We start from the raw sequence: 15,038 nt of genomic DNA on the forward strand, positions 1-15,038 counted from the left end.
ATGTGCACACGTCCTTCCTTTGGGGCACCATTTTCTGACTGACTGGTCTGCCTGTGCATATGTTCTAAGCCTACTTGGAAGAACCACCACTAACACCATATCAACTGGCAATATCATTCACTGCCTGTATTAAGACAAATTTTTTTTTTCTTTTCTTTTTTGGTTTTTCGAGACAGGGTTTCTCTGTGGTTTTGGAGCCTGTTCTGGAACTAGCTCTTGTAGACCAGACTGGTCTCGAACTCACAGAGATCCACCTGCCTCTGCCTCCCAAGTGCTGGGATTAAAGGCGTGCGCCACCACCGCCCGGCTAAATTTTTTTTTAGAAAAGGAGTCTATTATCTACTGCTAAAGAAATCTTCCTGGAGTCAAAAGGAGACAACTAAACCAGATTTACAGAACAATAAATGGTCACTTACAAATAGCTCTTTGATGAAGCACATGGGCATTTCTAATTTCTATTACAACAGATTAACTTATGTTTAGAAAGGGCTGGATTTAGTGATGAGCTCAGCGGTATGCTTGTGACCAGAACCTTCTAAGGCTGTGTGATGAGTACCTAGTAACCTTCAAACTGGAGTACAGTGACAGATCTCCAGTCCAAACACTTAATGGATGCCTCAGTTTTTCTCTCTCCTATATGTTAACGAGCAAGTACTGGAGACCTAGGGTGCCTGGCGCACATGGTGCTAACATTTCAGTGAGTTTATACAACAGAAAGCATCTATAACTGAAGGGAAACACTATTTCTCAACCCCCTGCTCCTCATGTGCATCTGTATCTTTAGATTTCAATGGATACGATCAATGTCTGTAGCAAATTCCTTTTATCATCTCAAGTCACCACGACCAAGTCACTTTTAACCCTTTCAGTGACTGTTGCTTTACAAATTAATTTCATTTTCAAATTTACATTTTTGCCAAAAAGCTCAGTTTTCCTTGTATGAGTTGCCTATTCACTAGTACTCTACTGATGGGAAGTACCTGTCTGTTATGCCATAAATATACTGTACCATTTAACTTTCTTTTCTAATCAACTAATCAACCATAAGAATTTAAAAATTGGACCGTTTCATTTTTCCAACATTAAAATATAAAGGAAAAAGGGGCAAGGCAAGAAAGCTATGCTAAACTGAAAACGTGCCTCCTTAGGAAGCACAGTTAGACCCCAGAACCCATGTAAAAATGCTGCGTGCAGTGGCACAAATTAGGAAGGCCAGCACGAGGAGGCAGAGACAGGAGGATCCTTCGGGCTAGCTGAATTTGAGCTCTCAAGGGGCAATGAGAGACCTGGTCTCAAAAGTAGTGGGTGGCGAGGGTCAACACTGGTCTCTACTTGCACATCCATGTACACATTCACCCACACCAAAGACATTAAAGAGAACCTTGGTACTTCAAAAATCATCAAGGTACTTCAAAAAATTCACAAGGGAATGAGATTTAATCCACAGCCTATTCTGATGTTGGCAATAGAGAAAAACTGTTATCACAGTTCCCCTACCCCCAAGAATATTTGGCATAAATAGATGGCTTTTCTTGAGAGATTGCAAATTTTAGCTTCTCAGTCAAACGGGTGTATGCTCAACAAAAAACAACTCCTGCTAAGTACATCGTCTCCACGATCTTCATACAAAATACTGACCAGACTAATCGTTTAGTTAAACTCCTTAAAATACGGCAAGTTTTGACTTCAGAAGAAGCACTGAACTTAGAAATGGGTAAATGGCTCTTAACAAAACACCAGAGGAATCAACTCTAGTAAACTCTTAGGATCCTTTTATATTTCTCAGAGCTCTGGGGAGATGATCAGATACCAATTCTATTAAAAATAAAAATGAAACTACTAGAAACAGGCTGGAGTTTGGAGGTGAAAACTAGAATAAAATGTCTTAGGAAAATGTTTTTTCTCACAACTTGATAAATGGACAGGCACTCCCTTTACACTGTCTTATACAACATCATTTTCATGCTATGACCCATAGGACTTGATGGTTTTGTTTTAGACTAAGCCTATCTATGCAGTCCAGTCTGACCTCAAACTCAAAATCCTCCTGTTTCTGTCTCCAGAGTACTGGATTGCGGGTTATGTCCACAGGATCAGAGACCACGGTAAAGGGCTCAAACAAGTCTCACGGCCACATGAACCAACTACACGTCCTGCAGCTCACCTTCACAGGCCCTGCGCCTAAAAGCATGAGTTCTTCACAGCAGCACTGAAAAGAGGATAAACTTAGGCAACGGTAGCCTAAGCCAGGGAAACCGAAAAGCTTAGCATCTGCTGCTTAATTCATTTCTGAATGAGAAGTGACTAATATGTAGAGAAGGCAGGAACGTGAGTTAGGACACAAGGAAAAATCAGCCGGCATTCTCACGACACTGGCTACATAATGGCTGCAAATTAAAGCCAGAAACACGCAGTTCACAAAGGAGGAGGAGGACAGCTTGGGGTAGAGGCGGGGGTCTGGGAAAAGGAAAAAAAATACAAGACTGTTGTACTTCTAATGAAGAAATTACAGTTTCAAAATGGAACTCAAAACTGATACTTTATAATAGATAAAAATGCTGAGCTTTACAGACACAGAGGCAATATAAAGAGATCAGTATAATGTAGAAAAACACTACAGATAGTACAGACTACTACATTTAAAGTCAATTTCTTGGCAATAGCCTTTAATCTGCAAATTATATGAACAAAAATGAACTGTGCTGTGTAAGAGATGAAATATATGATCATGCTCTAGAACAAAAAAATGGAGTAAAACATATTTCACCATCCTGACTATAAAAGAAACTATGTCAAGGTGTGCTGAGAAAATGTAAGATATAAGGACACACAACACTTACTTCAAAATAAAAGGCAGAGAGATCATTACATATTCCCTTTGTGTTATTTACTATTCCTGATTTTGATGAAATCTTAAAGAACAGTGGCATGATGTGTAAACTGTAAACACTGAAGCCTTGGGCTTCATTAGGTGCTAATTTTCACCCAGTATCACTCGGTTTAGAATTAACACATTACTTCAGAAGGTCATCTAAGTGTCACAAACAAGAAACATGTATATACTGAAATTTTATTTCAATCGCACAAATGAAGTTAGCGTGTAGGAAATTTAAATGAAACAGGTATGGTAAAAAAACAGCAGAGAACTGAAAAACCTAAACAGGAAACACACCTGCAGCATGAGGATTCAACATTCATCAGTGTTTCATCTTTAGTTCTGATTGACACTTTATGTCTGTAAGTCTTTAGACAAACTTTGAGATCATGACGACTATTCTTCAGAGATTTCAGCACCAGCACTAAGGTTTGTACATTCAGTTAGTTCACTATCGACTTGCTAGCCATTCACAAAGTGTGTTGTACGGAGTTGTCGCAGGTCAGATCACAGTGTTGAGGAGAGCAGTGCCTTCCTGTAGTTAGAAAGGGTCCCTAAACTGTACTCAGCTGAAGACATTCAACACACAAAAGCAAAACCCATCATCATCACATGCTTCCAAGGAACGGTTTCGGGAAAATAACCTAAGCTTCTGTTTCCCATTTTAATCACTGAAATCTCTAACAATGACAAGACTGTCATGTATGACAGTGAACGCATAGAATAGTCCAATTAAGCTTCTAAGAAGGAATACATTTAGCCATGTGGGATAATGCAATATTATGGAGGATATAGCATGAGTCAACACTGGTTCTTTTCTTTTTTTTTTTTTTTATCATCTTACACAGACATTGTGTTAAATATTAGACCAAGGCACAAAACGTTTAGTGCATAAACCAGTTTCTTTTAGGACTTAGCATTTGCCTTTAGTACTCTGTCTCACTTTGGACCACTTATATCCAGTACTCTACCTACCTACTATAGACTATTTCACTTCAGCAACAAATCAAGTGATTTTTGATCAGATCTGTAAGGGATGTACACATTTACATTATTAAAGTAGCTGCATAATCCAAGTTCAACAGTAAAATGAAACGCCTATTTCTTGTAGAGAACAACTTATAAGCTTGCCACATCATTAATACCTTTACTATTACTGCATGACAACAATGGGTAGAAAAAGCTGTGTATTTGAACTTTGATAGCTCATCCCTCACAGTTTAATCTAAAAATGAAGTTTCTACAGAAACAAACTCTTAAAAAGGAAAAGAAAAAATCCTCATTCGACTTCTCTGTAATGACTGTGAACTGTAGTGTTTAGAAAACCATGCGGTCACCAAGTTTATTTTAAAACTGAGAAGTCTGAAATCTAGAAAGCAAATTAAAGTGGGTTATTTCTTCCATTTTCTTTTTTAGTAAAAGATTCCAAAGCAAGTATGGCACATTAATAACTCAAGCATAAATTGTGATGGAGAGCCTGGAGAAGTTTTGATTTCCTAGATTTTCCAAAAAGCAGCTAACATTACAACAAATAGGATTTCTCCCTTATTTTAACCTTGCCAATTATATCATAAAGGGGTAGAACACATCCCCATCACATTCTCTCTCTCTCTCTCTCTCTCTCTCTCTCTCTCTCTCTCTCTCTCTCACACACACACACACACACACACACACACCCTGTCAGGGCCTAACAGCATCAGACCCTTCCTAAGTCTCACTTCAGTTTTACTAAAAGAAAACTGCAGAATTCCCCATTGGTTTCCCGTTACCTGGTGATTCCTGTGACCCTAATTGCTGCCATCATTGATATTTTCTGTATTTTAGCACAGCAAAGGTCAAGAGCAGCTTCAAAGTCAGGAGCATGTACCCAAACACCTACAGCACTGCAGGGACCTAGTGACAGCAACTGCTAAATTCAGGGATCAAACTTTTGAGTTTCACAGTGAGACATAACTCGTGTGAAGCTCAGAATCATGCTTCAGACCATTGAAATTGCTGGTTAAAATACAAACAGCTGAAGACATGACGTAAAAGATTAAGTACTTGGTTTTGTTAACATGTTTATCGATTAAAGTCACAAGGTGTTTCTCATTATAATTCATGCAGATTATTGAGAAAAAAAGATAGTGCAGAATTAACTTTAAATAAAAAAATTATTCCTCCCCGTCCTCCCACTTCCCTATATTCTACAAAATATTTTCCCTGGGACTAGGCCTTGAAAAGGCCACTACATATTAGTGTGACATGCATTATTGTCTGTAATTAAAAAAGCTAACTTTGTGGTGATTGTAATTATATTATAAAAATGTCCGCATGCATAAGTCTAAAAAAGGTTGAAAACCTACAGTAAATCTATAATAGAATGTTTTACATTTGACCACTGTTTGTTATATATAAGTCATAGATTTGGTAAAGCATTGTAACAATTTAGGAAGGCATCTAAATCTTTAAATTCTGGACGGATTTTGTTTTAAACTACAAAACTGCATGAAGGCTAACCCGAAAGACTTCCTATCATTCTAAAATTCCTCAAGTGGGGCTAAACATTGTAGGACCTTTCTTTTCTGATAAATACCACCCTTTGAAAGCACATACAACTCCATATGTTCCATACTTTATGATCTTAACTCTTCATGGAATATCAAATATGATAGGAAGACAAACCTGAGAGAAACGTTTACAATGCAACAGCAGAACTTGCTAAATTAAATGCTTCATCAGCGCCTTCTTAAAAACCCCCTAAACCTTTCTCTTCTTTATTTTAGCAATGGATTGTGGAAAACGTGCAGTTTCACCCAGACATGAAAATACTTCTTGCCTGCCGGGTTTAGTACTGCTTGGGAACTCAAACACAATTCTTCATCCTGCAGTAAAGGTCAGGACAAGAGCAGCACGCTGGGAGGGCGCAGCTGATTCAGAGTTGCTGCATCTGAAGGTTTTCAGAGGTTGGCGCGTTTTTCCCTCCTGACTGTGTATCCAGTTTCTTCTCACAGCTTAAAAATCGTAGGGGGTGTTAACAGTTGTTTGTAGGAAGTTTTGTTTTTCTCCAGATTCAGTCCTGTCTCTCCTCAGTTTGCTTCTCTATGCAGTGTTCGACTTGCTCAGTTCCTGCCTGATTGCTGTAACGAAAGGAATGGTTTTCAAAGTGAATACACAAGGAAAGAGATACAGATGATGATTTACTCCTGAGAAGTCTGTCAAACTGTCATAAAAAGATACAAGATTTAAATCTTCATTGCATACATCTTTAATAGCACAAAGATTCGAATCACCTTTGATTATATTTACTAGGTCCTCCCTTGAATAGGAAGGAAGGAAGGAAGGAAGGAAGGAAGGAAGGAAGGAAGGAAGGAAGGAAGGAAGGAAGGAAGGAAGGAAGGAAGGAAGGAAGGAAGGAAGGAAGTTCTGTTTATCTTCATTTTTACATTCTAGGAGAAGAGCAGCTTCCCAACAACCTAAGTCACGGCTAGCCCCTCGGGAAGAGCCAGGTACTCACCATCAATAAGCTCTTCCTTCAGCTTTGTCAGTTCTTTTCTCATCTCATCTAAAATGTCCTGAAGTATCAAGAGAAAACACCAGGAAACAAAGAGATGAAATGACATCTAAGAAGTTTCTTGTTCAGATCAAAACTTAAAACATCATGAAATATATTTAGGTTATGTTCTTTTGTGTGTATGTGCACGATCAGAGGACAGTCTTGGGTATTACTCTACAAGTCCAGGTTGTCATCCGTCTGTGCCCATGTGATGACCACACTCCCAACACCCCTAAGACTCTCCTGACAGCCTGGAACTCAACAAGTATGTCAGGCTAGCTGAGGATACTGCACACCAACGTGCCCAGCTTGTTCACATGTGTCCAGGGATCAAACCCTTGTACTTACAAGGAAGCACTTGTTTCCAGGGTCAACCCCATGACTTCTGATTCTAGTTTCAATTCTATTTCGTAGAAGACTAGCCTTAGTAAATTCTGTTTAAATATTTCTTCCTTATAATATGAAATGGAAAGACTAGAACTCAAACAGCCAGTTCTGTTATTCAGAGAAGTATAATTCAGATAGCTGTGTGACCCAATCCTCTGGCACCATCAAAGTGATGATGTATAAATCAGTTTCGAGGAGGATGTTACTGGACAATTAGCCCTGGGCAGATTTGTCACCATATATGAAGTATGGCAATCTCTTAGGAACCACCAGAGCTGCCAAGTCCTATTTCAAGGACCTAACAATGCAGGCACCAGACATACATAGCTGCTGAGTTCCAAACATGAAGTTAGTCTAAAAAGAGACAGACTGTAAATGTAAACCAAGCATCAGATCTCAGACTTAATATTAAGAAAATAATGTGGGGACCAGCTCTTGCAGAAGACTCAGGTTTGGTTTCAACACATGTGGCTGTTCACAACCCTTTGTAACTCTAGTTCTATGGGAGCTGATACTCCCCATTCTGGCCCCTGAGATAGGAAATAATTCATTAAATAAAAAATTTAACCAAACACTCCATTAAAACGTCAAAACATTGTACACATATTGAATTCATTTTTAATATATTTAGGTTAAGTAAAATATTTATTTTTATTTAAACTGATTTTTTTAAAGATTTTTTTCCATGTATGAGTATTTTGCCTGCACGCATGTGTGCCACATGTGTACCTGATGTCCGAACAGGCCAAAAGAGGACATCAGATCCTCTGAAACTGTATGATTTTAAGAATATGTGGATATTCAAAACGGACCTGGGTCCTCTGCAATAGCAGCAAACGTTCCTACCTACTAACCATCTTTCCAGCATCACCTATTCTCTGTTTATGTGGCAAGTATTTCGTCTGCGAGTAGGATGTACATATATGTTATAGATGTACATATATATTTAAATGATGCGCTGAGTCCATCAAGAATTGTACATAAAGATGCCTTTAACCCCAGCACTCAGGAGGCAGAAGCAGGCAATCTCTGTGAGTCCGAGGCCAGCCTTGTCTACAAAGGGAGTTCTAGGACAGACTCCAAAGCAACAGAGAAAGTCTGTCTTAAAAACTAGAGAAAAGAAAAAAAAAATGTACATTTGGGTTGGAGAGATGGCTCAATGGCTAAGAGCACTGGCTGTTATTCCAGAGGTTCAGGTTCAATTCCCAGCACCCACATGGCAGTTCATAGCTGTCTGTAACTCCTGTTCTAGGACATCTGATGCCCTCATACAGACATATCTGCAGGCAAAACACCAATGTACTTAAAAAAAAGTACATCCAAAGTTAAAAGAACAATAAAAAGAACCACAATTTTCATAGGTGAAAACAGCAGCTATTTTTGAAAGGAATTGATTTCTCTTAAATTATGTAAGTGTTATACTGTGCACTTCAGAAATTTTTAAATATCTCTTAAAGTTTATTAAAGAAAAAGCTTTTCACGTACAAATGAAGTTGATGATTATCAACTTGCTAAAATTCCTTTATTTTTGCACCAATCAATGTTTATAAATCACTTCAAATAAAACTGATGGAGTCAAAAGTTGGAGATTTGGAGATTTGCTTTTGCCAAACTGCTTCTTAGAAATCTTAAGTATGCTCCAAGCTACAGAGAAACCCTGTCTCGAAAAAAGAAAACCTAAGTATGCAAGAGTATCCATTTCCCATACATTCTTGCCAAAATCAAATGTGTTCAGATTTGTTTGGTTTATTGTTGCTAATGTGAAGAGAAAGGAGGAAGCCCACTGTTACTGTTCTTACAGCTAAGCTTTAAATCACACGAGCATGCCATGTCCCCTTCACTGCTGCTGGAGCTTAAAGGGAACTCACTTAACCAGAAAAGAATTGAGATGCACAATAAGGGATGAATATAGCTACTTTAATTTGTCTAAAATATTTGCAACTGTGTAATCTTTTGGAGTATTCCCATATATACAATGTATGTGTGCAAGGTCCCCTGTCCCCCTTTACAAAAGGACGGTTAAAGGAAGCACACTGAGTACCAACCTGCTTCAGTCTGTCATAGTCGAGTCCTTCTGTCTGGACTCCATTGGCACTGGGCTGTGACGAAGGTGTAGATTTGGGTCTGTACAAAAGAAATTTCCAGTACAGATAAATTATATTTATAACATTTAATGAGTTTGCAAGTAACTAACTGTAAAATTACCACCTCAGTGCCAGATTTAATTTCATAAACACATTTTACTAAAATGTCAACTGTGAAAATTGTAGGACTGATTAGAACAGGAAGCAGAAAATCTTTTACTTTTATCAATTTAATCTACAGAAAAAAGTTGAAAAGCGTGACAATATGGTGATGCTCCTTTAAGAGAATAGAAGATAGTACTCCCTTGGACCAGGTGACACCTGGCATGTTGACCATGGACATGACAAAGTGGCCAGTTGAAACTACCAAGGCTTATATATAACGCAGTCATTTTTGGTACTTTTGAAACTTTATATTATGTATTAAATATGAAGCAAATCAATAAAGGGAAAGCTTTAATATCTTAAATATTTTATCATAGATCAGTTTATAAGTTCTGAGCCTCAGTTTATAGGAAAAAATAGTTTAGTAAGCCTAATTTCTTTGTTTATTTGCTTCCTTTTTAAGCATTGAAATAAAAATGTTGAACAATGACTGTTAGAAGCATACTCTCATATTCAACTGGCACTATGTTGCCATGAAGTCCATAAATTTACTTTGTTTTGAAAAGAAAGAAAACAGAAAAATAAAAACTGGGAAATTCTAAGATAGAACCTCTCAATTACAACTGCACTTTCAAAAGTTTAGCCTTTATTTGATTTTTACATAGTAAAATGTCCTATGGAATAGGCATATTATAAACATAAGTTTCAACATAAAATAAATCAGTCATGGCTCCCTCTCCAATCCTAGAAACAAAAGAGAAATTCCTCAGAGGGAACCTGGAGTTTCAGTCGCTCACGTCTTCATTTTCTGGTTTAGAACAGTAATCATTCTACAGACCATTAGTCAATCTCATTATTTCAATTTTGCAGAGTACCAGGATTAGCAAATTATCTGAATAAAAACCCAACACACATAACTTACTATAAAGTTATACTTCATAATTCTTAAGATGTAACACTTCAAATACAAAGGCATTGTTTATGGAGATGAAATACTTAATTTGCTTTAATATCAAAAAATATTATTGATTAATAAGTTTTATGAAACAAAAACCAAGACATCCAATTTTAGCTTATTGGGCATCTGCTTAAACAGTAACTTGCAGAAACTTTGTTTACTAAGTACTGCAGATTTATATAAAGAACTGCTTCTCCTCTCATAAAGACACATCTTTCTTTGTTGAAGACCCTACTTAATTCTAAAGTTTTAAGATCTAAGACCCATAGCAAAATATCCAGTGTTCTGTGTACAGTCAAGTATAGTATATATTCTTAAGGGTTGGTACACTGCATTTTATACACCCAGGTTATTTATCACTGCCTTCCAGAATTAAATTATTAATTAATCTGCTTTCTATCTTTCTCATTTAAGAAGGTCAATTAGTAAATTTCTAAGATAGATAATGACTATTTCTGAAATTCCAACAGTTACAATATCTACATAATTGAGAATTATGCTATAGTATACAAACACATCTGCATTTGTTAAACAGTTTAAAATGTTAATTAATAAACAACTGTGCAAACATGCAACTTTAAAAAAATTTAATTCATGCTAACATGCAATCCACCACCACCACTACCACCACCACCACCGCTGCCACCACCACGAGAATTAACTCAAGGGGGGAACTTTTCATACTGAAGGAAAGGAGTAATCACCACTTCTTTTGTTTTGAAGGAACATTACCCTGGCCCTGGTATGGGAGCAGGAAGGTGACTTAGAGGACTTTGTTATACGCACTGTTTTCCTCTGTTCTAGCAGATTTTCCTAATAAACCTTTTGTTGAGAACAGTTAGCCTCCCTCAAAGAAAGAAATAAAAAGGCTGGACTGTAATATGAACACTTATGGAAAAATAAAGTTGACAAAAGAAATATGCCAAGTATTTTGCTTTCCAGTGGCATAAAAGCAATTTTAGCAAATAAGAATTTGACCAGAGTCAAATTACAGAACTACTAATGGACAGATATCCTCTTTATGCATTACTTAACCCATGTGTTCAGTAGACCTGATGCACATTTTAAAATATGGCTGTATGTAATGTTAATGTCTTTCTTTTCTTTTGAGACAGGCTCTGTGTAGTCCTGCAAGTCCTGGAACTCTCTATGCCAGTAATTCTCAATCTTCCTAATGCTGTGATCCTTTAACACAGTTCCTCATGTTGTGATGACCTCCAACCATAAAATTATTTTTATTGCTTCTTCATAACTGTAACTTTGCTACTGTTATGAATTATACTGTAAATATATGATATGCAGGATATCTGACCTACGACCCTTGTGAAAGGGCTGTTTGACCCCCAGAGGGTGGTGAGCCACAGGTTGAGAACCACTGATCTATGTAGGTCAGGATGGGTTCAAACAAAGACCTTCCTGTCTCTGTCTCCAGAGTTCTGGGATTAAAGGCATATATGCCACTATACCTGGCTGGCATATATTAACATTTATGGAAAGTATTTCTTTTTTTCCCTCTTCTTTCTTTTCTTTACTCTTTTTTTGTTTGTTTGTTTTCAAGACAGCATTTCTCTGTGTAACAGTCCTAACCATCTTGGAGGTCGCTTTGTAGACCAGGCTGGCCTTGAACCTAAGTGATCCACCTGCCTCTGCCTCCCAAGTGTTGGGATTAAAGGCATGCACTAACATGCCCAGCTATTACAGTACTTCTGATAAAATGCATATATTTCAGTTGTTTATGTATTCATCCATTTATCCAAGACAAGGTCTCACTATATAGTCCAGGATACCCTTAATTCATAGCTCTGCCTCAGTATCGGAAATGCCAAGATTACAGGCATATTAATACCATGTCCCTCTTTATATTTGTTGCTTTTAAATTATGGGTTTTTATTATAACTTATAATAAAACATGAGGGTTTATGAGATGTTTAAATATGTATTTTTCCTTAACTGTAGGAGAATGTTCCTAGATGCCTATATAGCAACTATACGGCAATATTTAACTTTTCTATCATATTCTACAAATTGCTAAAAAAAAGCATCTACAGACTTTTAAAAATTGTTGCCTGTTTTCAATTAAGAAAAATAGATCGATATTGCCCTATACTGGCCTTCCCTTTAGGAGGTGGTGGAGAATAGTGCTGAAGACCAAACTTCAAGACCGAAGCATTTCATGTGCTAAGGACATGATCACCGAGCCCAGCTCCCAGATTTGTATGTTTAACATTATAAGGATTGGGTTTTTGTTTGTTTGTTTGTTTGTTTGCAATCCAAAAACAATGTGCTCAGGAAGCTGGGTGCCAGACTGTTAAAGGTGCTTGCTTCACTACACTGACGAGCAACTTCATCTGTGGCTACAATACTATCCTGCATTCTAGCCAAACCAGCACAGGCCCTTCAATTCCATTCTCTAAAGACTTGTCATAAAATCATTAAGAAAACAGTCTTTAAAGGAAAACGCTCAAGCTGCCAACACCGTAAGATGATCTGACTTTTCATTTTCTCATTTGTATATGTCTAAATCCAACCACTGTGTGGTAGCAGGGTTCTACCTTAATGTTCAAACTATAGTAAAGTCTCCCTTGTGGTGATTACCAATCCAGGTAGAAAAAGCTCAGCCCTACCCTGGACGTGTTATTGAAAAGTCTGAAATCACAAAGTCACAGCAGGATGATACCTGTGTAATGAATCATAGGACCTGTTGTCAAAAACAATCTGGTTTTTCCTTGGAGAATCCCGTCTATGAAGGGGAAAAACCATTTAAAGGTATACAGTAGAACTTCAAAAGATAACTCCCACGATACTACTGATTTATAGGCTTTTAGTTATAGCAAGCAAAACAAAAATAGATTATCCTTAAAGGTGTTAATTATCCTTAAAATATCTATTTTGCCAAATTTAAAAGGTACTTTGATACTGATTTATAAGACACAAAGGCTACTTTTGTAGGCTGCAGCCATCTACTTCCCAAGGATCAAAACGTAAGCAAAGACAGCTCTATTCTGTGAGTATCAAAGCAATAGACTAAAAAATATCTGTAGCTTAATGTATGCAAAACTAACTATTCCTGGGCATGTACAGAACATTTTCTCCCATCAAATGCAAACCCAGTAGATTTTCAATGAAAACCATGACATTTCAATACTAGCGATCATTTATCTCAGTGTATTCTTACCGCCACACTCTTGTCTACAGTTAACGCACAGCAATAAGTAAGTACTGTTTATGGACACTATCTTTCCTTTCTTTGTCTTTGGAGACAGGATTTCATGTAGGCCCGGCTGGCCTCAAATTTAAGTAGATGAGGATGACCTTGACCTTTCTTCTGTCTCATCCCCAACCTCTGTACCTCAGTACTGGGATTATAGGCATATGCTACCATGTCCAGTTCATGCAGTGTTGGACACTGAACTCAGGTGTTTGTGCATATTAGGTAAGCATTCTGACAACTGAGCTATATCCCCAGTCTGAGTATTATCTTTGTGTGTGTGTATGTGTGTGTGTGTGTGTGTGTGTGAGAGAGAGAGAGAGAGAGAGAGAGAGAGAGAGAGAGAGAGAGAGAGCACAAGCCTATCTTCTCTAACTTGATTATGATTAAAAATGTTGGGTTTTAATATTTTTGAAAAATTTATTATTTATTGATTGATTTGGCTTTTTTTTTTTTTTTTCTCAAGACAGGGTTTCTCTGTGGCTTTGGAGCATGTCCTGGAACTTGCTCTGTAGACCAGGCTGATCGCGAACTCACAGAGATTCGCCTGCCTCTGCCTCCCGAGTGCTGGGATTAAAGGCTTGCACCACCATTGCCCGGCTGATTTGGTTTTGGAAACAGGATCTTACTATGTAACTATGTAGTTTTGCCTGGCCCAGAACTTACTAAGTAGTCCAGATTGGCCTTAAACTCAGAGATCTACTTGTCTCTGCATCATGAATGTTGAAATTAAAAAGTTTGTACCACCACACCTAAATTATATAATTTTAAATTATATGCAAATGGTTATTTTGCCTATACATATGTCTACATGTGACTACAGTGCCTTCACAAGCCAGAAAACAGCATTGGATCCCCAGGAAGCTACCATGTGGGTGCTAGGACTTGAACCTGGGTTCAGTAGAGCGACCACTGAGCCACTTCTCCAGGCCACAGTTAGAAGTTCTGAAGAGATACAGCAGATTGGTACTGTATTTTAAAACTATATAAAGACTGATGGGGCATTATTGGTCAATGCTATATCAGATTTCCATTACCGTTCAACGTTTAATTGCTGTGGGGGCAGTAATTCTATTTTGGTTATGTGGAGATGTCCTGGGTTCTTTGAGAGACTGTCAAAGTATTTGGGTTAAAACATCACTTACTTGCAAGTTTCTTTCAAACTATTAAGAGGCAAAAATACTGATGCAATGACATAAGACATGTAACTGCTAAGTTTGGGTGGTAGTTGTATTTTAATATTTGCTACACTGTTTTTTTCTTTTAATTTGAATTAAAAAAAAACAAGTTAAAAGGGATAAACTATCCTAAAATATCAATAAATCTGATTAACAAACATGTCAGCAGAATTTATCAGATAATCAGGAGTAGCAAAAATATAAATTTAGTGGTTGTTCAATATATGCATCATAGGTGCCTTTTTTCCTTTGTACAACCAAAAGTTTTCTATGATAAAAATGTATTAACTTCTTTTTAGACAAGCATGTAATATAAATCTTAGAAAAAGATCAATACCTGGAGATGACAGGTGACTTACTGCCATTCATTGTGTTTGTTCTCTCCCAAGGTTTTCTAGCTGGTTCTTCAAAAATAAGAAACAAGTGTTATTAAACGAACACACCTCAGATCCTTCTAGAATCATTGCAAAACAAGACACAAAAGAACTATCATTCTATGGACACTGTAATAATACATATACCAAATATAAATTCTGAACACAAAGGACTCTAAATTTTATGATTTTTAGAACTTAAATGGATATTCAGGAAGTAGAGACGGAAAGAGCTCTGAGTTTGAGGCTAGTCTGGTCTTCACAGTGAGTTCCAAGGAGCCAAGACTACATAGTAAGACCTTGTCCAAAAAACTAAAATCAAATCAAAACAAAA

At 37.3% G+C, this 15,038-nt stretch overlaps 1 protein-coding gene across 7 annotated transcripts in view; it reads right to left on the minus strand.

Moving 5' to 3' along the window:
* Nucleotides 1-263: 263 nt before the first annotated feature.
* Enah (ENAH actin regulator) overlaps nucleotides 264-15,038 on the minus strand; it is a 128,784-nt gene continuing 114,009 nt past the window's right edge. For 2 of the 7 annotated variants that reach the window (XM_057769426.1, XM_057769433.1), the window contains exons 12-16: nucleotides 14,668-14,734; nucleotides 12,622-12,684; nucleotides 8,843-8,921; nucleotides 6,372-6,429; nucleotides 264-5,994 (exon numbers count right to left, since the gene is read on the minus strand). In XM_057769426.1, coding sequence (XP_057625409.1) covers nucleotides 5,957-5,994; nucleotides 6,372-6,429; nucleotides 8,843-8,921; nucleotides 12,622-12,684; nucleotides 14,668-14,734 — 305 coding nt within the window. In that variant the 3' untranslated portion in view covers nucleotides 264-5,956. The remainder of the gene's footprint in view (nucleotides 5,995-6,371; nucleotides 6,430-8,842; nucleotides 8,922-12,621; nucleotides 12,685-14,667; nucleotides 14,735-15,038) is intronic. The other 5 variants (XM_057769427.1, XM_057769431.1, XM_057769428.1 and 2 more) reach the window with 3 other exon arrangements.

This window comes from Chionomys nivalis, chromosome 5 (assembly GCF_950005125.1).
Source record: "Chionomys nivalis chromosome 5, mChiNiv1.1, whole genome shotgun sequence".
NCBI lineage: Eukaryota > Metazoa > Chordata > Mammalia > Rodentia > Cricetidae > Chionomys > Chionomys nivalis.